Source organism: Drosophila santomea, chromosome 3R (genome assembly GCF_016746245.2).
Source record: "Drosophila santomea strain STO CAGO 1482 chromosome 3R, Prin_Dsan_1.1, whole genome shotgun sequence".
In the NCBI taxonomy this organism is placed as follows: Eukaryota; Metazoa; Arthropoda; class Insecta; order Diptera; family Drosophilidae; genus Drosophila; species Drosophila santomea.
Genome location: NC_053019.2, coordinates 4,940,340 through 4,965,201, shown reverse-complemented (window position 1 = coordinate 4,965,201; position 24,862 = coordinate 4,940,340). Strand labels below are relative to the sequence as shown.

At 37.9% G+C, this 24,862-nt stretch overlaps 2 protein-coding genes across 10 annotated transcripts in view; both read right to left on the bottom strand.

Annotated features, from left to right (window-relative positions):
- The window catches only part of LOC120454282 (putative transcription factor capicua), a 47,752-nt gene extending 33,342 nt beyond the window's left edge, over positions 1–14,410 (bottom strand). For 6 of the 8 annotated variants that reach the window (XM_039639456.2, XM_039639457.2, XM_039639454.2 and 3 more), the window contains exons 1-2: positions 14,264–14,407; positions 13,335–13,550 (exon numbers count right to left, since the gene is read on the bottom strand). The gene's annotated coding sequence lies outside the window, so the exon portion shown is untranslated. Of the gene's footprint in view, positions 1–13,334 lie in introns of all 8 variants that reach the window. The other 2 variants (XM_039639450.2, XM_039639451.2) reach the window with 2 other exon arrangements.
- A 4,107-nt stretch (positions 14,411–18,517) lies between these two features.
- The window catches only part of LOC120451813 (neuroligin 4-like), a 41,954-nt gene continuing 35,609 nt past the window's right edge, over positions 18,518–24,862 (bottom strand). Inside the window, exon 14 of one of the 2 annotated variants that reach the window (XM_039635776.1) lies at positions 18,518–20,174. In XM_039635776.1, coding sequence (XP_039491710.1) covers positions 19,659–20,174 — 516 coding nt within the window. In that variant the 3' untranslated portion in view covers positions 18,518–19,658. Of the gene's footprint in view, positions 20,209–24,862 lie in introns of both variants that reach the window. The other variant, XM_039635771.1, reaches the window with a different exon arrangement.

The window sequence follows — 24,862 nt, the reverse complement described above, 5'->3', positions numbered from 1 at the left end:
TATATATATATATATGCATACACATTGGTTTATAATGAAAATATTCGTTTTCCTCATAATTATAGTTGGCCAAAATATACGAAAATACAAAAAAAAAAAGCTTCAAAGGTGTGGTGCTGTGAGTTTCCGGGGCGGTGAAAGAAAACACGTGGATCGTTCAGATGGTTCAGATTGTTTGCTTTATTTACGCAGCATTAAAATGTGTTTAAACCAAGCAGTATGCTTATATGTTCTCGGAGAGCTTTGGGCAGGCAGGTGCACGGCGGTGTTTTTTTTTTTATTTTTCGGTGGGTTGAAGACGGCAGTGGGCGGTGGGAGGCCGCCGCATTGACGCGTGTGGAGCGTACAAAAGCGGCCAGGGTGTGTAAATATATGTATAAATGTATATATATATTTTTATCGGCCACATAAGCCCGTAGTACGTTCGAGCGTGTAGATACGGACACACCACGAGATGTATGTATAAGAAAACACTGAGTGTGCATACATATGCACATGTTGCGATGCGAGCGATTAGCGCATGAATGAAAAAATTATACGACGTTGGTAGCAAAATAATAAAATATTTTTACTTTTTCGGTTCATTTGATTTTTGGGGAGCGCAGTCCGCAGACTGGCCTTATCGAGGCCTCAACCGTTGCTCTTTTTTATATAAATTACCTGATTATTCCACTCGGTGTAAGAATAAAACCACGCCAAATTGATTTCGGTTCTCTTTCCCAGAAATAGAGATAAAAGTTCAATATAGCCAGGCCGACCCATCAGCAGATATGGCCAAGTCAGTGTGTTGGTGGCGGAAAATAGAAATATATGGAGGCTATAGAGGCCGACAGACAAAACACAGACCAACTTGCACTAATGTGTGCAGACAAAGGAAATCAAAGGGTATTTGGATTATAGAACGGATCGTCAAATAAACATTCTGTTAAAGGAACTATTCTAGAATGAAATTATATGGTACTTTAGCTTAAATACCTAGGTGTAAATACGTTAATAAAATGAACCTAATACTGAGACAAACATATAACCTGGATCGATTTCATTTACTAAAATTTCCCACATTCATTTCTATAACTAACGATAAAAGCCTTGTAATAAATAACAATTAAGTTGTGCAATAAAGAAACTTAATCTTCTTGCTTCACTGGAACATCCATCTGAGTATTTAATTATACCATTACCATTAATTTTACAAATGATTTTTAAATTAAATGAGGTAAGACATCCTAGAAATGGCATAAAATTATAGGGCCCAAATAAGTAATATAATAAAACCCCAAAGGGTATGTTAGTCGAGCATGAGAAGTGTTCTTTTATCTTTTCCTTTCCATTAGTACAATTTGTTTTGTTTGATTCTGACGCCTTATTTTTGTGTGTGTCTGGTCGGTCGCAGCTCGAAATAAGTTTCATTAATTAAAAATGAACAAAACGTGTTATACGTTGGCTTATACATATATTCATCTTCTACTTATAGATTCGCAATGTGCACACGTACTACGCGTCCACTGTACGTACACTGCCCAAATAAAAATGTACATATACATTTGTTCATATAGTTATTTCTTTTGTGCCGTTTATCGTGCGATGTCGCAAAATTGAAGTGATTTGATTGGTATTTCAGTCAGGCAGGCACCCGGTTTTTTCTTGGGGCTCCCTTGGGTTCTTATTATGGCGAAGTAGAAGTCTCCCTGTGGAGGGCGGATTTAGATAAGACCGGTGGAAAGAAACCACAGTGGGTCTGTTCCGATATCTTTATCACCAGTGCTCTTAATCGAAGAACTTTTCAATCGAAATCGAACACAATGTTTCCTATAAGAAGTTGAGTTGAGAACAAGGCAGTGCTTGGAATGCAAACCAAGTTTTCTGCAGATAAAAATGGTTTATTAATAAGTCAACAAGTATGCAATGAATGCATTTATCTCAGTTCAAATGTTGACTTATTAGTAAGCTGATAATGAGACCAATATCCATGAATGCAATTTCGTAAGGTTTGCTCAAATATATGGCAATCGTTGCTGTGGCCATTGATAAGCTTAGCAATAAAATGCGTTATTTTCTATACAATTCCTGTTGCTAGCCAGGCGAGCACTGAATAAACAGACCCGTAAAAACAGAAAATGTTCATCTGCAACCGGTTTAAAACTCCTGCACACAAACAAATCAATTTAGTGAGGGAATATCGCAAAATAAATAAACCAAAACCGACAGAGAACCACATAAAAATTGCACATAAATGAATATAAAATCCAGACAAGAACTCCTCTGGTTCGTCTACTTCTTTGAGATCCCATTCCTGTGTGGCCGAATAGCAACAAATTGTGTTTTATATTTCTCTGCTCTTGTGTATATATACATATATGTACGTACAAATAGACGTATAGTGTAAGGGGAGGAAAGAATATATATTTCCGCAACTCATTTTCATTTTCTTTTTTACGTTTTAAGCGCGCGCGATACCAAAATAATTTTTACGCATACGCGTATCTGGAAAATGGGTCCTTATAATACCGATACCCCGTGCACCCCAAACCCCGCCTGTATGGTATCTGGATAGGATCGGGCAGTGCTAACGATGGCTCCTTTCCAGTTTCATTATACATTTCTCGTTCTTTTCCACAACCAATCCATTCTTTCGGCCCATTTTGGAGTGCTTGTTTTTTCTTTTACGCGCTTTTGTTTACTATAGATACACAACAAACTTTGAGATACAAATACAGCCGGACGGGCTGGTCGCACACGCATGTGGTACTCTACTGCATCTGTATCTGTATCTTTCTCTCTTAGCCGTTAAAGCTTGAATAATACCTACATAAGCAAAAAAATAAACAAAAGCAGAAATAATATTTTCAAGCGCTTGTGAAAAAAGATAAAAGGAAATGTTAAGAAAGGCATCCGACAAATGCTACACTTGTTCTCCATTCCTTGCTTGTTTTTTCTTTTTTCTCAGGTTTTTTGTTTTGGTATTTACTGACGCTTTTACTAAAGTGAATTTCGTGAGCTTTACATAAACAGGGTAGTACTATTATGGCTGAATAAAGGTGCGACTAGGAGTTACCCTTTTAAATAAATATAATCTTACATATTCTTTATAATTATTTAAAATACTAAAATTAGATATTGCATTATATAGGGAGCATATATACAAAGTTATTATTAATTAATAAATAATCAACTTAATTGCAGAACTCGAACATTCAGAACTCGAAAACTTTAATTGGTACCTCAGGGGCAAACCCCTCTATAAAGTCGGGTCTGCCTCGCATCGACAGCAAAAACAACAATATATAAAGCACAAACCACAAATACCACTAAAATCGAATTAAGTAGCGGGAGGAGGCACTTAGGTTTATTTGCTTTTTGAGCGGAACAGCGGGATAAAAGGGGCGGGCCGAAGGGTTGTGTGTAATTTGGTAGTTTGCTCAAAAGTGTGCCTCATGTGGATTATTTACCTTACAATTTAACAGGTAGCCCGGCGAGGTATGTATCTTTCAAAGGCGGTTGGGGAAATGTGATAGGGGAACTCCGGGGGATCTGGCAATTTATCTATCTGAATATGTTTGACCAGATAGTCAGGTCTACCTTTTAATGATAAATATTATTCAATCTAATGGGGAAATACTTTTGTATCCCTCATAAAAAATGATGTAATCTAATAACCATTTTATACACAATAAATATTGAATAGAAACTGTAAGCTGAATATTATGTTATGGAAAATTAAGGGGGAAAACCTTTGTAGTCTTTAGAAAACGTATTAAAATATAGAAACGAAAAATTGATTCAAACTACTTCATTCGTTACTGAGTGTTTAAAGCTTAAGTTGAAATGGCTTTGTCTTCTTGATTGATGAAGTTCATACAAGTGCAGGGCAAGACAATTTTTATAATGCTCAGCTTGGGAGAAATCAGCCAAGTCAACCAGCACTAAGGAATATCACACACCTGCTTCCAATTGTGATTACAAGTTCAAGATTAATTGAAATCAGCAGGCGGTTCACAAATGTAAACAAATGTATGGGATCGTAAATAGCCCGAAATTTCGGTACATAAAAATGAATCGATCCCAAGCTAAATAGGTTACGTAAGGAAATGTAAAAAGAATATCCATAAATAAGTCATAGCCATATTAGGCAATAATATAATCATTAAAATGTTCATAAAAATTTTAAAAACTCATACACTGAACAGAAATTTACGTGCCACTCGATCACAGCTGCTTCGTTTTCTAATAATAATGATCGCTCTACTAATAATGATATAAGTAATTTGCATAATGAAAATTAATAATGATATCCATTATAGTGCACATGTAAGTACATATCTATACCAGATCCGAACAATCGGTAATCGGTACATACAAAATGGATTAAGCATGACAACTGACAGTTGACAGCTAAACAACTCATTAATAAATAGCAAACGCTCCACGAGCAATAGCTACACTTTAAAGCTTATTACGGAACACACTCTTCATATATGTACGAGTATGTATGTGTGCATGTATGTACGTACAAATCGACAACAGCCGGCATCCAGTGCACACAAAACTATACTGAGCGTTCATATAGATATTCGCAGAGTCGTACAACCCAATCATGAGTGTGTATAGCACTTGAAATGGCAAATGAATGACGTGACTGCGTACTAACTGACTGACTGACTGACTCACTGGCTCAATGACTGACGGACTGAATGACTGTGTGACTAACTGACTGACTGGACAACCAATCAAACAGCGAATGAACGAATGATCGGGTGACAGAGCAACCGACCGCCAGACAAGTTAAGATTAATCAGAGACCCCGTCCATATAGCAATTACAGTGCCTCACAAAATCTTAAATCAGTCGTAATGGATATTAATAGGTAGTATAGGTATTTTTCTGAGGAATTCCTACCAATAAAAATTTTAAGAGAAATTTCAAGTAAAGCAAGGTTCTAATTTCCTTTTTTAAAATAATCCAAACATATGCTAAACTTAACGCTATGCCATCGATACACTTTCGAAACGCACTGTACTCGCATGCATGTGTATATTTATAAGTTGGTTTTGATAGTGTTTGATATGGGTAAAGAGTCGACAGAATGTAATGGGTTAAATGCCATATCAGGCAACAGAGAAAAAGAGTAAATCGCTGAATACAAATTACAACTCCAACACCAAGCCCCTCCATTCTGCTGCCCCCAACAACAAACCAACTGATATATACGAATATGAATGTACGTATATATGGAGGCAAAATAACAGGCGATTCTCAAGCGGCAATAGCACCCAAATATGAGCAAGAAACACTTGCACAAAAGTTGTTGTCAACAAGTTTACGACCGAAACCCGCTAGCATATATATTAAATGGACATACATAACCATATATAAGCCGTACCCATCTGTATTTCTTATCACAGCCCAGCCCCCAATGCTATCAGTTATAATCAGCCAAGTTTCTTTAGCCTTTTTAGCATATCTGAATGCAGAGCTTAGTTTTCGCTTCGTTTGCTTTGTTTCACATTTTGCCAGTTTTTTCGATCTCTCAGGTATTTTATTTCTATTTGTTCTGACGTGCCGTGGGTAAAAATTATATAGATAATCTAGCCCCCAACACTTTACGTAGCCCATCAAGTTTCTCAAGGAAACGGCTTAAAGGTTTGAATTTAATTAAACGGTGAGCAGTGGAGTTTTCAACTGTGATGTCTTGTAAAGATTATTAAACTCAGATTACCTGCGGGGTCGAATATGTCAGTATACAAATTTAAACCAGATATAGTCAGACCATCAACTGAAATATTGTTAAAGTGAGTAGCTTATAGGTGGTAAGCTATAGCTCAAATGCTGTAGCAGAATACGTATGATTAAACTTAAACGTTTCCCAATATGGTAACGTAAAAAGGTAATTAGGTCCTTTCCCACTTAATTTAAATGCTAAATTTATACGAATGAGATTATTTTTTATATTTTTATACCCGTTACTCGTAGAGTAGATTCGTTGAAAAGTATGTAACAGGCAGAAGGAAGCGTTTCCGACCATATAAAGTATATATATTCTTGATCAGGATCAATAGCCGAGTCGATCCGTCCGTCCGTCTGTCTGTCCGTCCGTATAGACGCTGAGATCTCAGGAACTATAGAAGAACTTTAAATTGCAATAAAACAACGATGGATTATTCGATTGACATGAATTTTATTGACATGAAAGATAATCTTGTGGCATTACATTTTAAATATGATTTCTGGCATATGACCGCCACGGCTGGCTCGGATGTAGTCCAATCTGGACGTCCAATTTGCAATGACTTTTTCCAACATTTGGCCGTATATCGGCAATAACACGGCGAATGTTGTCTTCCAAATGGTTTAGCGTTTGTGGCTTATCCGCATAGACCAATGACTTTACATAGCCCCACAAAAAGTAGTCTAGCGGTGTTAAATCACAAGATCTTGGAGGCTTATGAAAAATCGGGAACAACAGCAATCTCGTTTTGGGCCCATTCGACGAATCTACGCCTTGCTTGATGATCGTTTGGTTTCAATTCTTGCACGAGTTGGATTTTGTAAGCACGCATGACGAATTGCCAAACCAAACTGAGAATAAATCACTTGACAGCTGTTAAATCGGTCGCCATCTTGAACAGTAGCAACTAAAGTTTATACCTAAAAAACACGTACAAAAGCTAGAAAGTTGAGATTAAGCATACAGACTCCAGCGACATAGAAGCAGCGAAAGTTTGTCGATTCATGTTGCCACGCCCACTCTAACGCCCACAAACCGCCCAAAGCTGCCACTCCCACACTTTTGAAAAATGTTTTCATATTTTTTCATTTTTGTATTGGTCTTGTAAATTTCTATCGATTTGCCAAAACCGCCAAAAACTGTCAGTCTTCAAGACGCTCCTTCGCACTTCCACTAGCTGAGTAACGGGTATTAGATAGTCGGGAAACTCGACTTTAGCGTTCTCTCTTGTTTATTAAGACTAATCAAAATTCGTAATATAACTTGTTGTTGTATTGTTATTTTAATTGGTTATTGTTTGCTAAAGATGTGTGATGATTTTTATTAGATGCCAAAGAGCGTAGCACTTTAAAATGTATTCGAGTAAAAACTACACAGAACACCCAGAAAGTAATAAATTTTATTGCAAAATGGCTTTTTCATTCATTTCGCCTAAAAAGCAGATTTGTGCCTTTTGCTATTGTTGTTCACTAATACAGGGGCAGACAAGTAGAGATGCAGATGTATGTGTTTTTCATTAAGAATGAATTCATCGTTTGCCTGTTGTGTTTGTCTAGTTGGAGAATGTCTGTCTGTCTATATATGTATGTATCTGATTATATATACGTAATACGTATCGTATCTATGATGCATTACTTTTAGATATTCTCACTCAGTAAAAACAAGCCTGAGACGTGTGAGAAGGAATAAATAAACAAATTCTGAGAAAATAAAATGTCAGACGAAATGAAGTAATACATTGATATGGAAATGCTATCTGAAGTCTAACATCTGCATCTGCCCTCAAAAAGTAGGGAACAAATTGTATCTTGTAGTCCCACACTCGAGTATCTATATCAGTAGAAAAGTATAAACGCCTGACAAAACTGATAGCGATTCCAGTTGGCAAGTCGAGTATTTGACCAATTGACAAACTGACTGACTGATGCAAATCAATAAAAATACCTATGCATGTGTGTACGTTCGGTCGTCGCAATAAACGTACTATACGTGTGTTTGCCGGCTTATCACTATTAAAATACAAAAATTTAAATTACATATTGACTTATCAGCGGTTGGTTAGTATACACGTATGTGCTTTCCGTTTTTTGTAGCTTCTATTCACCTCTTCATGTTGATTATGGTTAAATTCGTGAGTTAGTGTTTGGATTGATAAGTTTGCCTTGTTTACCTCGTCAACCTTTTTTACATTTTCTTAACACATTTCAAATATGTATATTATTTAGTTTTAATCTTAGTTAATAACAATATTATCTACATCGATTAACATAGATTTTTTTTTTTTATATTATTTTATAATTTTTTTAAGCACGCAATGTGTAGCAATATTTTCTATTCGTAAAATTATTTGGTATTTTACTATGTTAGCTATATTTCAGATATTTTTTTCATGAATAAAAATAATATATAGAATATTGCGAATTCATATAATATTTTTTTGTGCAAAAGTAAAACCACATAATATCTCGTTTGATCTTGATTTGGCTCCATAGGCCGGTTTTGAAACTGAAACGGATACCCAGACTGGAAACAGTAGCCCCAGTGAGCAGCATTTGGAGCGGTGCACACATAAAACAAAAAATACAACCGAAAACCAAAATTTTTTCCGGTTTGTTTGGTGGTTTTTATTACAGCATAGATGTGGTGAACCGGTTTGGGAATGTTTTCAGTATTAATACCACAATTTATGTTGCTTTGCGCCGTGTGTGCCATTGTTGGACCAACAAACAAAGATTTGCCGGCTTATTAGGAACATGTTTTTTATGATACGGGATAAGAGCTTAGCTTAGCTATCGCCTCGAGTTTGAATATAAATTGTCAGACTTTAGAGAAACCGAAATCAATACGGAAAATTGTGGAGTCTGGATGTGGATCTGTAGAGAGGGCGATAAGCGATGAGTAATACCAGAAACGCTAATGAGGCCAAGACGGCTTACTCATCGAATATTTTAAAGGAGGTGGAGTCCATTGGACTCGATTCTACGAACAGGAGAGTAGGAAATGCAAATCCCAGAAAAGATATTATTTATGTGGTTTATAAAAACCAGTTCAAGCTGGTCTTTATTCATGTTTATACCCTACTATTACAAGAGACATCACGAAGTTTTTAATATGAAACATGAACGTTAGCTGGATTCAACAAACAAAAGGAATAGAAGGTTCAAGCTCGGCTCAACGAAACAAAAGCAAAGTTTCAAAGACAACTTCTTGCTTCCTTCTTAAACATTCCGGTTCTTGGGATTCGGTTTGGGCCAGAAGCACGGGGTGCAGGCAGAGAATCGGAGAGAGACCGATACCCAGCAGACGTAATTAATGAACCCGAAATCGTTGACGACGGCAACCAGCAGCAGCAGTAAGCCCATGAAGGGGCAAACGCATGTTTTGGACCTCTTTTTCGGTTCGGCCTGTTGGCAGATGAAATACCAAAAGTGGAATACAGGTGCGGATTAAGGTCAGACGGTCGCTGGGAGCCAGATTTTAGTGAGTATCTAAATATAATATTTTAGCCATTCTAAAGTATTAATTTAGTTTGAAAAGAAATTAATTTAGTTTATAGTAATTAAGGAATTTTTCTGAACTGTGAATAAATAAATAAATAATAAATGTTAATCATTTTTTTTTATATATTTTTTTATCACGATAGTAATATACTGACTAATAACATCAAGAAAAAAACTACAGCGAAAAATATGTTGGATGATTCAACAACTGGATGCCATAAGAAGTTGTACTACAACTCCATGCTTATAGTATTTGTAGAATGCCGAGAGGCGAGTCTGCAAGACGAACTACAAGATACACAATAACAAGAACAGCAACAACAAATGCTAACGCAACATGAAAACCGGTCTGTGGTACCAACTATAATAACAACGAGAACAACAAGTTACATATCAATGTGTGCTGCCCATACACACAGATACAATGCCACCTAAACGTGTGTTAGTGTCAAACAAAAAGACGAAAGTGGGGCCTTTTGAGGGGGGTTCTCATGGAAAGACTGCCGAGAAGCAGACGCAAAACGAGACTCCACAAAGCCCCACACTCTCGCATCCCCAACGCTACCTCCTTCTTGCTTTTCATATTCTTGAACTTCAAAAAATACAACCAACGATGAAAATCGAACAAAAACCCAGCATAAAACAAATAAAACCGAAGAAACAAACAACAACATCAAGCCGTCAGACAGCTACTGGTGTTAACCCGTAGTACAAAGTATTAAGAAGCAGCCAGCAGCACCACCAACACACGGATACCGCCGTACTACGACACACATATCTATACATGCGCGTACAACGCTGCGTATACGCCATATCTGGATGACAACGTCTTCGCCGCCTTGTTGCCTTCTTATCGCTCGTCTTTTAAGTTCTTTTTTCGTCTCCACATCATCTCTACCCCGGCTCTTTAACGCTAATGCTCACTGTACACACATATATACGCATATATGTATATTGCCGATTCACTGATGATCGTCATCTGTGCAGCGTGCAGACTTAAAAGGCCCGCGAATAAGATATTCTTCATACATTCGGAGTTCAGTAGCGAGGGATTAGTGTGCAAGTCAAATGGGAAAACCGCAATACTCTGACTGACTATATACTCTGACTATTCAAACCTGCTCGTTCCCAAAGTACGAGTACAAGGAGTAATGTAAGAGTGTCATATATTTAACATTTATCAATAATAAAAATATAAATACAAAAAGGAATTATGAAATGAATTGGGAGAATATTAGCAACCGTTAAATAATAAAACAATTAAAAAGCGAATTTCAAAGTGTTCACTTTACAAATAAACCCTTAGAAAGCTAAACCACCTATTAAATATGATAACCATTGGACTATAAATTGAAAAGAACAGCATTGTTCTGTATAAACTTTACCAAAAAGCCGCAGTATCCATACTGTACCCTACACGTACTCCTTATTCCATATTTTTTCGTATGTTCCATCTTCTCAACTCTACTTGGCACCGAACTTTGCCTGGGACCATATGTCGGAATAAAGACTCCGATTCATTGTAGACACAACCTAAAAACCATCCATTACAAATGCTTTTCTTTTCGTTTCGTGCTTATATATATGCCCTTCTGTCTGGGTTTTTTGCCCTACATGATCTGGTTTTGTCGTGTATTGGGGCAATTTCAACTTTTGATGGATTGTTATTGAAGTTTTGCTGTTTGTTGTTATGTGGCTTATTTCCACTTTTTAATGGTTCTTACTTAGTTTTGGTATGATATCTGAGCAATAGATTTTGGTATACAAATATCGCGTAAATGTTTTTTTCTCTGGTCGAAATAGATGATTTTTTTCAAGGTTCAAGATTTTTGGAGTATTATGCTTACAGCATAGAACTAATGACAATAAAGTTGAAATCCTAATAGACTTTAAGATTAATTACTCCGTGTAACATAGAAAAACTACTGTGATGGATTGCTGGGTGTTTAGGATGCACCCATTCCGAATTTTACCACCTTAACAAATTCGTGTTATAGGCCAATTTAAAAGCGTATACTTACCAAGAACGTTTGCCTATTATTATAAATTGTTTGTGATCAAACCTGCAATTTGTGCTTCGTAACCAAGGTTTGTGGGTCCCATAAATACAGTTTAACAAAAGTGGCATTTTGTTAAACCGTGCTACCAAAATAAATTTCATCCTTTTTTTGAATGTACTATATTTTATTGGTTAATTGTGTCGACGTTTCTGCCAGTGCATTGGCCTAATTGAGAAACTAGCTTCAATACCAAAATTGGCTCATTGTCCTGGCCATAAAAGGCACACACACTCAAACAGACCATCAACGCAGTGTAATAAAAAGCGAAACAAAAAAATAACTAGGCAAGAAAAACGTGCCATGCCTCAAATAATGAAGTTAATAATAAAATTGAAAGAGAAACATTTGCCGCCGCTAACGATAATCCAAATTTGAACAAATAAAATAAATTAATAAACAATCGGCGTGCGTGTTTCTTTCACTGTGTGTGTGCGTGTGAGTGAATTACTAAGTTTTTGCACCAAAGTTGGATTTGCCGTATATGTATGTATGTATACATAAAAACCGAAATTGTAGACATAGCAACGGGTTTATATTTCTGTACCGACGACTTGCCAATTAGCAACAAACGTTCTTGCGGTTGATTAATTATTCTAAAAATTCAATAACCCTACCTACCGGTACCATACGAGCTAATAATAATAGAACCAAAACAGTTTATAAGGCTAGCAATGGGAGTGGAATCTGCATTATAAATGTCATTTGAACACGCCTTTTTGTTGTACACGCATGCATTTGCATTTCGTACAGAGGGCTTTTAAAATTTTCTAATTTTTGAGTATAACTTTGATTTTTTTTATAGATTACATTAAGTAAACTGACACAATTCTTAACAGCGTACATTTCAATTTCGGTAAAACATTGATGTCCGTATTTTGTTTCATAGTGACCACTGTACAAGCTCGCTGTATGTATGCATTACTTTTCCCATTGTTGTTGCTGCTGCTGCTAAGTGCGTCTAGTAATTTTCTGATAATTATCAACAAATGGGCGCTCACGCACATTCAAATGTAAATTAGGCAGTAGAAGGGTGGGAAAGAGCGGCTAGAGAAGGGAAAGAGAATTTAGTCCAGACAGAAGCAACGATAGCAATATCAAAAGCAACGCATCGCTCGCGATGCAGTTGCCAGCGAGAGTTTTGTTGCTAATTACACACACACATCGATGGCCAGCCAGTCAGAGTGCAAGTGCGTCTGTGTGTGTGCTTGGAGGGGGTGGGGGCGGGTAACTTCAGTTGGCAACAGTGGGACCAGTGCACAGTGTGAAAGTCCAATTTGAATAAAATGAGAGTTTCTCAATATATACATAATTTAAGACAATATCTCTTATTTTATTATTTCCCATTGAAATTGTTTTTTAATAATTGAAGTACCCTGGAATATTTTTTCCTGTGCACTATGATTTTGTTAACTCATTTGATGCCCACTAATTCTCACTAATGCCCATATACTAATCATGATTTCCCTAATAAAATCCACCAAAACCAGTAACTTTTATCGTTGGCTAATTTCAGTAGCTGATTTTCACCCCATTGTTTTTGTTTACGAAAAGGCAGAGCTTAATTTGAATTTCAACATTTCACATTTAACATATCAATGATAAAGAATGCATACACACACGCACATATTAATTCTAGAAGCCATTGTTACTACTTTTTTGTATTATGTGAACAATATGATGTGCAAATGTTTACAGCATTGAGGCTTAGGAATTATTTAACAAATGAATAGAAATTCTCGAATACAAATTTTGTGGCCTGACCAGCTACAACAAATACACACGGTCACACTGAGATCCACCGCTCTCTTTCCCACTCTCTATTTCTAAGAAAACGGGGGTGTGCTGGTATGTGTATGTGTGCAAGTTGTGGAAATGAATGAAGCGCTGCTTGCCAACAACGTAAAAGCAAGTGTAAGAGCGAGCCAGGAAGAGGGGGAACAAGAGAGAGCGACTGGGAAAGACAGATGGTGGGAACGGAAGCGGGAAGGGAAATACGAAATTTTCCAATTGGCAAGCACATATAACATAGGGTAAAAGAATTTCGCTTACCGTTTTTCGCTTATTGACGTAGGCGTCCGTTTCTCTCTTTACGTGTATGTGTGTTTATTGCTCTTTTTCTGTTTAATTTTATTTGCTTGGCTTGTTTTTGTTATGCAAAAGGGATAGATTTTTTTCGGGTTTTACACGTTAAAAACACAAACACTTTAAAAATTATTTATCAGCGCGCTGGGCCGTTGGTTCTCGCTCTCCCGCGCTGCAAATGCACTGCAAACAAAATGTTGGATTATAACTGGATGGCTGGTTGGCTGAGCTTTACAACTTTTCCACGAGCAAAACAACGCACAACTGAGGAAAACGCGAACCGACGAACCGAAAACCGTGAAAAGTGTTCATTCATTGAGGAAAATTGAAATGAGCACCACAGCATGTGACTCTCTCGCGAATGTTCTCTGTGTGTCTGCCTCTCTCTTTCTTGCCCCCACTCGCTTTGGGGGCCAGTGTTGCCAACTCAGAGCTTAGAGCAGAGCCACAATGCCAATAAGCCGAATCGGGAAAAAGGAGTATGCAACGCCAGGCCCAGCCTCAGATACTCCAATTCTGATTCGAACTTATTAATTATTTAATTGGGATTCTCGGGCAGCTGTATTGTGGGCTGGCAACACTGCTCCTCTGCACAGACAGCGCGTCGACGTCAGCGTGATAGTGTTTGTGTGCGTGCTGCGCTCCCTCTCTTTTCCTCATCCGCACTCTCTCTGTCACACGATTGATTGTTGTTATTATTATCTTTATTCGAGCTTAATCCAATATTTAGCCAGTATCTATGCAGCCCAGTTTGTTTTCCCAGCTCTCTGTTTCACTTGTTTTCACACCTACACTTGTGCGTGCGCCCGCGTATGTGTACGTGTGCGTAAGTGTCTTGTATTTGCAAGCGAATTCAATTTGCAACACCTGAAAATCGAACAAATGTTGCCACAAACCGTTCTATTCACACAATAGCCTGCAGGCACTGCCTGATCTGGCTGTATTGGGGATTTGTGCGCGGCGCACAAGAACAATTCACAGGAGCTACACCTTCCGACATCCGCGACACGTCCGTGCGAGTTCGAGCATGAAGTGAGAATCTACTTGAGACCGTTTTCCCCGTTTGAGAAATTACCCCCAAAGTGCGACCGTTGCTCAGATCTTGAAAATTCTTTCAGAATGCGTGGCAAAGTGGATGCGGTACGGTTACACTGAAAACGCTCACGAGTGCACTTATCTTTTGCAAGATAAGGAGGGTATATAAAGAACAAAAATTGAGATTGCTTCTAAATCACTTTATTTTTTAACGAGATTTATATTCGTTTTACATAATTGTAACGAAAATGTTAAGAAATGGTTTGTGAACAATCTAGCGTTAAGTTAGTCGATGCACGAACCCACATTGTCTACACTACAGAATGGCAACGCCACACCTGCTTAGATATCAGAAAGCTGTGGAAATACTGAAAAAATATCTGCGATTTCAGCTTATATACGATATTTGTATTCGGTACTCGATGGGTAAAAGGGTAAACTATTATTAATATTATTCTAACTGACACGTGTGTTGCACTGACTGCAGCACCTTATTTTTTAGTTCTTTAAATGGTTTAATTAAGTGTGGTATCTTAGTTAGTATTGTTAAATTGACTATTATTTACATTTAAGTTTATTTACTTTCGTATTTATATGTAAAAAACGGGTGTACTTGATTCGTTGTTAAAGTATATATATTCTTAATTAATTATTCTTGTTCTTAATTCTTAATTATTTTCTTAATAATCTGATCTTGTCCGTCTGTCCATTTTTCTGTCCGTCCGTATAAACAGCGAAATCTCAGGAACTATAAAAGCAGGAAATCTTATATTCTCTGGTACGGTGTCCGGCGTGCGGGGTTCCCAGAGCCCAGATTCAATCCCGTCCCAAAACTGAATGCCCAAAACTTCCATTACCTGAGTAAGGGTATCTGAAAGTATATACATACTTAGCATTCTTTCTTGTTTGAAAATATTTCTACTTATTCGATATACAAAGTTTTTAGCTAAGAAACTTTAGTTTCTCAAATATGTAGAATTCTAATGGGGTTTCCCTCAACTGGCAACGTCAAGTCCTAGTAACTTTTGAACTACGGACATAATAATTCCATAAAAGAATAAAACACAAATACTTGTGTTACCAATAGCTCTATATTTTTATACCACGCACCTCGCAGCTCCCACCTTGCACCTTGATCAGGGTAGCAGATAAAGTTAGTTTGGCCTTGTCCGTCCGTTTTTCCATCTGTCTATCCGTCCGTATAAGCGTCAAAATCGCGGGAACTAAAATAGCTAGCTAGCTTGCGGAAGCCAGTCGCTGCCACGTCAACATGTTGGAAGTGGTTGTAAAGAGTACTTTGTTGAGATTATTAATATTGAATAATAAGATTATTGAAATGCAGGTGTGAAATCTCTAATTCTGCTTGCTGTATGTACATCTATCACAAACTTTCTTTAGCAAAGTAAGCGGTATATAAGTTTATTTCATATTGCGACAAACATTTAGGGCTTAATGCGAACTAAATCACAAACTATCTTTGTTTTACACAATTCGTAGACAATGGCAACTAGAAGTCTTAAATATCATGTATCATAGGTCGGTCAAAATTAGTTCACGGATTAATAAAAGCTAGTGAATCCCGAGCGCAACCAGTTGAATTTTAGCTTGAAACTTCTCATTAAACTCAGCTTTCTTGAGTGGGTAATTTATGAATGCACTATCCTCAAATGAGACCACTCATATGGAATTTCCGCAAAAAGTGCAAACATACATCAAATTCGCGCCGGAACTTTGGAAATATGAAAACCGCGCTATGTGATCCGTACACCTGGTGCCGTCTAGCGACATAAATTACGCATACGTCGTGTTAACCGTGGGAAAACATATAAATGTGTTGTCACCCACACCCACACCCACGACAGCGGCAAAAACAAATTGTTGTACCTTCTGTTGCTGCTGCTATTATTGCCATAACTTTGGACTTTTATTAGTAGTCAAATCTGAGCTCCTTTATCGAGCCTGGCCCTCCAAGAGGTAGCACTTCCAGTTTAATGAGGTGAAAAGCGCATGTTGAGATACGCAGGCCCAACGTATTATTAGCTTCAACTAGTTAATCGCCTCTGTCGGAGCTGGAAAAATGTGCGGCTTTCCTTGAGCCTCAGTTTTGGAGTAAATTATTACTAGCTATTTTATACTAGTACACTAGAACGTATACTTTAAAAGCTTACAGCAAAGCCTTAGATCCATGTACATATGTATCTCATTCAGTCTGAAAAGCTGGTGCTACTATAAATTGATTTATTATAATTTAAAATTTAATAGTAATGCTTTTAATTTCAGTAAAAAATTAATTACTTAGTCCCCAACACTTTACAACACACAAAATAAAAATGATTGAAGTTAAAAACCCATGCAGTAAGAGCTTAAAAATTACTGATATAAATATAAAACTAGTTGTACAGCGAAATTCCTCCTTTTAAACAAATGTGTTACGGTTTCAATGGATCATACAAATTTTCCAGTTTGTTTAACGCGTTAATTAGGATTTACGGTGCAGGAGTGAGGGGCAGGTCGTTGATTTCGGCATTTAAAATAATAATCCTCATTTGCGACACCTGCCATCAAGTTTTTATGTCCGCATGTGTGTGACTGGAGCTGCGCAGAAAAGGTAATTTGTAAAATTCTGCGCTATAAAACATTAATAATAAAAAGGTGGCAAGTGTCAAGCGAAAGACACCTACCTGTAGATCTCAACCCTCGTTGGCCATAAATCTCCTGGCCAACACATTTTTCGCATTTAGTTTGTAATAAAAAGCAACATTAAAAGCGAATATTCACTTCAAACCGACATTACGCCAAGTTGTGGTTAGTTTGGCGAATCTCTGGGGCTGATGAGTTTTTTTCGAGGATACGAGGATACGATGCCTTTCAGTATTTCAGATCAAGCTTCTTCACTTTTTGCGACTGGTTGCAACTAGATGAATGAGAGTGGTGGATTTCAACATTCTGCAGTAATACATATACAGGTATTTTAGATCATTTTAGAAACAAAAATTTGGTCAAAAAATTGCTAAAATTTTCCTTTAAATTTGCCTCATCAAAAGAGTTTAACAATGCAAAGTGTGCTTAATTTTAAATTAATTATGGCCGCAAGCGGTCCATTTTTACATGTTGCAGCACACTCTTCAACCAAACTGCCGCGCTCCTCATACCCATACTCATTTGCCAACACATTTTAAATAATGAAATTTGCGCATAAAACTTTGGCTTGTCGTAAACGAGTAAAATAGAAGGCAACTGAAACACACAGAAGGGAAAAAGCGATGTTGCATGCAGCACACATCAAACAAAATAAACAAACGGGGCGGCAAATGGGCGGAAAAGTCAGTCTACAAAAGAGTTACAAAATGACCAGCGGGCATTTTGTTTTACGTTTTTTGCTTTTTGTTTTTCGTTTTTTCTGGCTTTCATTTTCTATTTTGCCGCTGTTCTTGTTTTCGTTTTCGGCAGAGTTAATTGGAATAGTTTTCCCCAAACATAAACATGCTTCAAGAGCAGATAGTGCGGCGGTTTTGGGCGCTGGGCGTGGCTTCGTTACATATTTGATGTGTTGGCCGCCAGAAGCGCAGCTTCATCATATATACAAATAAAATAAATTAATTCGCCAAGAACCTTGAATTTTCCGCCTGAACTTACCAAACTTTTCGCCATATTCTCCCTCCTTTCTCAGCCATATTGCTGGCCAGACATAAAATTTGATTTAATAACCGCTGTTGGTTGCTATAAAAATTTCAGCCATTAAAATTGCCGGAACGAAAATTCTGCTCATAAACGAAAAGCATTTAAAACGAAATGAATCCCGCAATCCTCCGGGTTAGATTGGGTTCACCAGGGTCTTAGGATCTTTATTAGCTCTTAGCAGGCATCCCAAACTTCATAAACTGCGAAACGAAAAACCAAGGTCCAGTTTTTGTGGAGGGACTTGAAAACGATTTACCTATGGCGCAGTTTATGGGCATATATGTATGTTTCTGGATCAAAAACCTTGATGGGAAAATTAGAGTTAATAACAAAAATATTTGCAATTAAAGTGCTCTTGCTAATCACCTTTAATTGTTTCAGATATTCCAAGGAAAGTAGAAACGAGCCGACGTTTTAGTTTAATTTAGCTTTTATTGTTTTTAGTTTAATGGTTTGTTTATATCTCATTTAGTTTAACTTTATTTCATATAGATCACTTAATTTAGTTTTTCACGAGTCATTCTTCCTTTTATATTGTAAACTAGACGATTATAAATTTAGTCTTAAAAATAGAAATATCATATTTCGTGTTTATTTTTGGCGACGCTTTCTATGAGTTTTATCAGAATGCTTTACAAAGAAACTGGAAGAGTAGTTAATAGTATGCAGACATTTTGGAAAAAGCAAACAAACAACAAATTACATTTATTTGTAATAAAAAAGTCGATAAGTTGGCAGTTTCTGTTAGGTTGCGGTAACTATAAGATTCGTAGGATTTTATCAAATAAAATGTAAAGTAAAAAAGGACAATAGTTGATTTTCATAAGTTGAATAAGAAATTGGTAATTAAAAACAGTATAAAACATATTTTTTACAAGCATTAACATCGAATTGTGTTGTTGCGTTTCTGCAACAAACTTCCTGTTCTAGAATAATTCGATTGATGTTAAAACCGTTCAATTAATTAAGCATTTTATCTTTTGGTTTTGTACACAATAAAAAAAGCGTCCATGGTTTATTCCTCATCATCAGAGTTTATTTAAATATTTAACTAGTTATTTGTTTTAATTATGCATCTCATTACGTTCCTTGTTAATCTAATCGATTTTGAGCCATGTTTGTGTTTCTTGTATGATTAGTGTAATTTTATTTCATTTTCGTGTTTTTACTTTAAGTAAATAATACCACATTTGTGTTAATTTTTTCTAGAATATTTACAACAATTTCCATCAATATTTGCTTTCAATTTGCTGATGAGTGGAAAAAATGCATTTGTGCTACACTTACTTGGCTACTTGATTACATTCATATATATGTTATTTATATATATGCATATATGGTTCACAACAGATCTATCGAGCAACTAAACACAGATATTTAACTAACACACCTTCAAACTATATTTACAGTGTTTCTTAGTTGACTTCCTAACTTTTATCTATGGATTTTCATATAATTTTCTGGATTTTTAGATGATTTCTTTGGGTTTCTCCCCTCCGTTTTTGGGAGGAGGGGAAAAACGTTAGCCTATGACTAAACAGAGATTAGGTGCAGTCTAGTAGTTGGTTTTCCCTCTCAGTCCGAGAAGTTCTTCTCGTCGGAAAAGCGCACATGATGCTGCTGCTTGAGCCGCTCGCTTCGCTTTCCAGTCGCCGCCATTTTGACAATACCGCTGCTGCCACCGCTGGAGTTTCCAGGCCCGTTTCCATGCCCGTTTCCATGCCCGTTTCCGGTGGCATGGCGTCCAGCGCCGTCTGCACTTCCGTCGGATGGCAGAGTCGGCGACATGGTGGCCGAGGTGGTGGACGTCGGCGAGGAGGAGTTCGTCCACTGCTCGTCGCAGGAGCAGTAGCCCCTGGCCACATCGCCACCCTCCAGCGCCAGGGCGTGGATTTCCCGCTTAAAGCGCAGCTTCTTCAGCTGCCGCTGCTTGTGGTCACTGGTGGAGGTGGGTGGCGCACCTACTCCCATTCCCACGGGCACTCTTCCTCCTCCGGCCTTCCCCACTCCCGCTGCCTGTCCAGCTGCGTCTGCATCCAGTGGTGTCCCATTGAGTTGGCCGTCATCCGACTGCTTCGGTGCATAGAACTCCTCGGGCGTTTCCGCTCGCAGGGTTTCTATGGAGCTGCAACAGAGGAGTTGAGGTTGAGAATTAAAGTCGCATTTGAGCTTTAAAGTTGGTAAAATGTGTAAGTTGTGCGTGAAAAATATGCTCATAAATATTCATGATGTGGATGAAAACTAATTGATTGAGAGCGCAGACAGCAGCGCAAAAAAGGTAGATATTTAAATAAAGTAGATTAAAGTATTTTCTCTTTACCGTGTGCATGCTTAAATTAGTCAAACAGTGTTTTAGCACTTGCCAATTGTACAGTAATTAAACATCGATAATATTTAAATTACCGACTTAATTAATTGTTGTAAGATTTAGTCAGGAAGCAGACTTTCACTCAATAAAAGCAATTAATGTTCAAACTATTATGGTCTTAACAACATTATATAAGATTTTACTGATGCTATGTTATGCATACCACAGCATTGCACTTCTTAAGAGAGCAAAATGATCGAAAATAGAGATGTTACTAGCTTATTTACCCCTCTAACTGTTTAGTAGTTTGGAAAACCCTTCCATACTTGAGTGACTGATGCTGAATCCAACGCATCCTTCGGAGGAGCAGAGCTCGAAGTCTTGACGACTGGCACTCGCAGTCACGACGACTTCTTATCACCTACTATTCCTACCACCTCCCCCTTGCGATATCAACCTTAACGACAAAGTGCCTGCCAGAAGTGCAGACCCATCAGTGCCACTCAGTTGGCCGCGCTTTTCCGCCTGGCCCTTCGCTAGATACATACATACATATATACGGGTTTGCATGTATACGTATGTATATCTGTTCTATCGGGGAACTCGGCTCCATTTGGTCGCGGATTCGTTGATGTTACCCCGTTCTCATGGACGTACACTTCATTGCGCTCTGTTGGCGCTTTCCATTTTTCCCGTTTTTCATTTTTCCATTTTTCCATTTCTCCATTATGCTTTGTGTTTAGTTTAAAATTCAGCGGGAAATCTTCTGCAGCAGCTGCATGCCATATTTATTCAGCTTCCCTTACTTTTTTCCTACGTCCTTCTTAAACTTTTTCTTCAACTATCGCTGTTTGTGTTTTTTGTTGTTCCGTGTACTTAACAGTTTAAAGGGGATTTCGCAGCCTTTCTAATTTTGTTTCTTTTAAATATTAAATATTTTTTAAGTATTTTCCACATCAAATTTGCATGTGAAAGCCGATTGCAATATAACTAGTATTACGTGCACCGAACGAATAAAAGCTTTTTTGAACATAATTAACAATGATGATAGTAGGACAATAATTTATGTTTTGAATAGTCTTATACTATATACTGACTGTTTAGATACCCATTCCAGTATGGCCTAGAACTTGGTTGCTCCTTAGCCAATAGTATACGGTATCTTCTGGTCTATTTGCACGACGCTTTTCTGCCAATTTGTTTTCATTCTTTTCGCTGTGCGTGCCCATTTTTGCAGTACAGTAAACGCGGGTGCGCGAGAATTTATGCAAAGAAAGCGAAAAGTGCAAAGTAAAGTGCAGTTGCGAAAAATGCGCGGCTGCCTTTTGTTTTGCCAGCTCTTTGGCCATCGGGGCTGAGTTGGGTGTTGGGGGGTGGTGTTAGGTGGGTGGTTAGATTGGGTGCCTTGAGCAAGGGGCAAAGGGGGTGGGGCGAGAAGGTGGGTGCTGGAGGTGCAGGCTTGGCTGCAGCACAGTTGAGCGCACAATTTGGCGCAGATTGTTGACTGGGGCTGATGGGGGCGGAGGGCGATGGCGCGATGGGGCTTAGACTTTCTCCTCGCAAGATACCAAAACTAAAGGAAAGAAGCCCCGGCAAAATGAGTGAACTGAGTAATGCGCGTAATGCAAATCGCTGCTACAATGCGTGCAAGTTACGGGTGGAAAAAGCGGACCGGAGGGTGGTTGCTTGGGTGGGAAAGCGGGGAAAAGCCAGAGACCATCATTAACGTATTACGCGCATGTTTGTGCAGCCACTTTGCATATCTTCGCCGCTTTTGGGGGGCAACCAGTGGGTGGGGGATCGGGTCCATTTTGGGAACTGGAGGGCTTTAAACTCCGCAAGAAACGATGAACATCCGTCAAGTGTCGGAAATTTGCTCAGGTTCGTAGTCTAAATATCATAAACCAACAGCAAAAGTGAGTAGATAGGCAGAAAAATGTTATTTTCATTACATGATAAATATTGAATGATATTCGTTCTTTACAGTACATTTTTACGGTTCATTTTCTTTTAAAGCTGACATAAATGATAGGATAAATGTGTATAGTAAAGTAAACGCTTTGAAACCAGCAATAATATAGCAATACAAATTGTAGATCCGAAAGATAATTGTATTGCCTACGCTTTTTCTAGATTCGTCTTTCCAATTTCTATGATAACAGATAAGTCTTAGTTGACTAAGGGGTACAGGATAGTCGAGGGGCTCGACTAAAACGTTCTCTTTTGTTTTCTATTTCATGGAATCCCAATGGCAACAATGTAAAAATAAATTCAGTTGATTTACACAAAATTTAGGTGAAAAAATAAATATCCTTTGAATTCACACCACTCTCCTTTGATGATTGATGTTTTTCCTGGCATGTTGCGAATGGCTTATATGAGCTCGCATATTTATGTAAACAAATACAACCCATATAATGTGCAGATCCTGAAGCTAATCCCTCTTCCACATAATCCTTACCTCTCGGGTTCTTTGTGAAACATGAAAGATTTGCGCTAATTACAAACACATTTAGCCCACAAGCCCTTGCGAGAATTTGTGTGCGAAGGGATTTCCATTTGCACTGTAAGCTTATTGATGTAATTTTAGGAAAGAGTTTTATAAGTCAACCCCCTCAAACCGCTGTAAATACTCTGTTTGCGTAATAATTTACCGATTAATCACAAAAGATTGCAACCAAGGTAACCGCATATTATTAGTTCAAGCCAAACTGAAACTAATGACAAGTTTTTGCTGCATTTGAATCCATTTGTTGACTTAAGTGGTTACCTTAGCGTATGTTGCTCACATTAGTTGTGACTGAATGCAAAAAGATAAATAGAATTTACGTATTTTTGGTGCCAAAAATAATTGAAGTAGCCGCTTACTGAATTCCAAAATGAACCAGAGATTAAATTTAAGACAATAGTACATACTACTAATCTGTTTAATTCCCAAAGGAATGTACTCAATGCTATCATTGAATTAAGCCAAGTGTGGTTGGTTTTCCACACTCTCCGCACCCTTCGATTATAATTTAAACAAGCGCCAAAAATATTCACACTTTAACAAGGTGTAAGGAGCCGGAAGCCAGTGGAGTGGCTTAAGGAAAAAGAATGCGAAATTAATGTTTATTGCCCTTTTAGCACATACACACTTCACCACGCCCCTCGCCGGATATACTATGTACATAAGTGTGTGTTTGTTGGTGTAACTTTGCATAAAAGTTGCCATTTGCCCCCTTCACTTTGGTTGGAAGGGAAAATTGCATTTCCACCGCGCCAGGAGAGCAGCGCAGAAATGTTAATCAGCTAAAAGTTAAGGAAACCAAGGCGGAGGCTGTGCAGGCAGCGTGTGTTAAACAAAAGGGAAAGAAATGCAAATTTAATTGTGCGCCAGGTGAAATAGTGTCCTGACCCACCCACACAACCACACACAACCACACACGCCCACACACACCTTCAGACACGAACACATACACACACAAGTGGCTGCAAGCGGACAGCGGTAGAAGGCTCTGAAAGTGGGTTGATCTTTTCGGAAACGTTGTTTTATGGGCGGGGGAAAATGGCCTCTTTCGCAGCGGATTTAATAAGATTAATGCACTGGCTGAAGGAATATGCTATATCTTACGCATTATTTACTTCACTGAAAAGTCCCTCAGTATGTAATCAAATTGTATATAAAGAAATTTGTTGCTCAAAATCATAGACAGTAACGCAGATATATTAACTTTACTATAAATAGTAAATATTCATTAGATATAAGCAGTTTAGGTTAGTTTAGTTTGACTAAACTTGAAACTGCGAAACGACTAGGAAACCAGTAATGTATTTTTCCAGAACTGCTTGTAAGTTCCACTTAGGTATCCTGGCCAAAATAATTGCTTGTTTTTACCACTTCCCTTTGAGTTGACAGCTGTGCAACTGTGCATCTGGGGTTGGGTTTTGGTTACACGCCTTGGATCCAGTTAATGCAATTTTTGAGTTTTTTCCTGGCTACCCTGCAGTTTTAATTTGGTTGGCTCGAATTTCCAGGGTCCAACATTGGGCTCATAAATTAGTTGGCAGCTTGGTTTCAAGTTGCATGCCGCAAATTGCCTTGCACCTCGCCACTTGTTATGGCTGCGTCTCGTGGTTCCTTTTATAATTTCGTTCATAATTTCACTTCACTCTGTTCTGGCATTACTACGTAGCGACATATATATATTTAATTCGTAGCTACTGTTTCTTTTTTGTCCTGCGAAATACCTCCCATTAAAGCTGCCCCCTTTTGGGGCATTTGGGGCAGCTCACTGTGTGGCATTTTTCCATGCCAGTGACTGCGACATTTGAGTCCACCTTGAACCATGAATTTATGTTTTATTTGCTTACGTTTTTTTTTCAAATAAAGAGCCAGCATTTTTTGCTGCCGCATGTTTGACATGCCGTTTGTTATTTTTGATCAGAGGCTGTGTGTGCAGATATTTTATTTTACCTTGTATTTTATTCG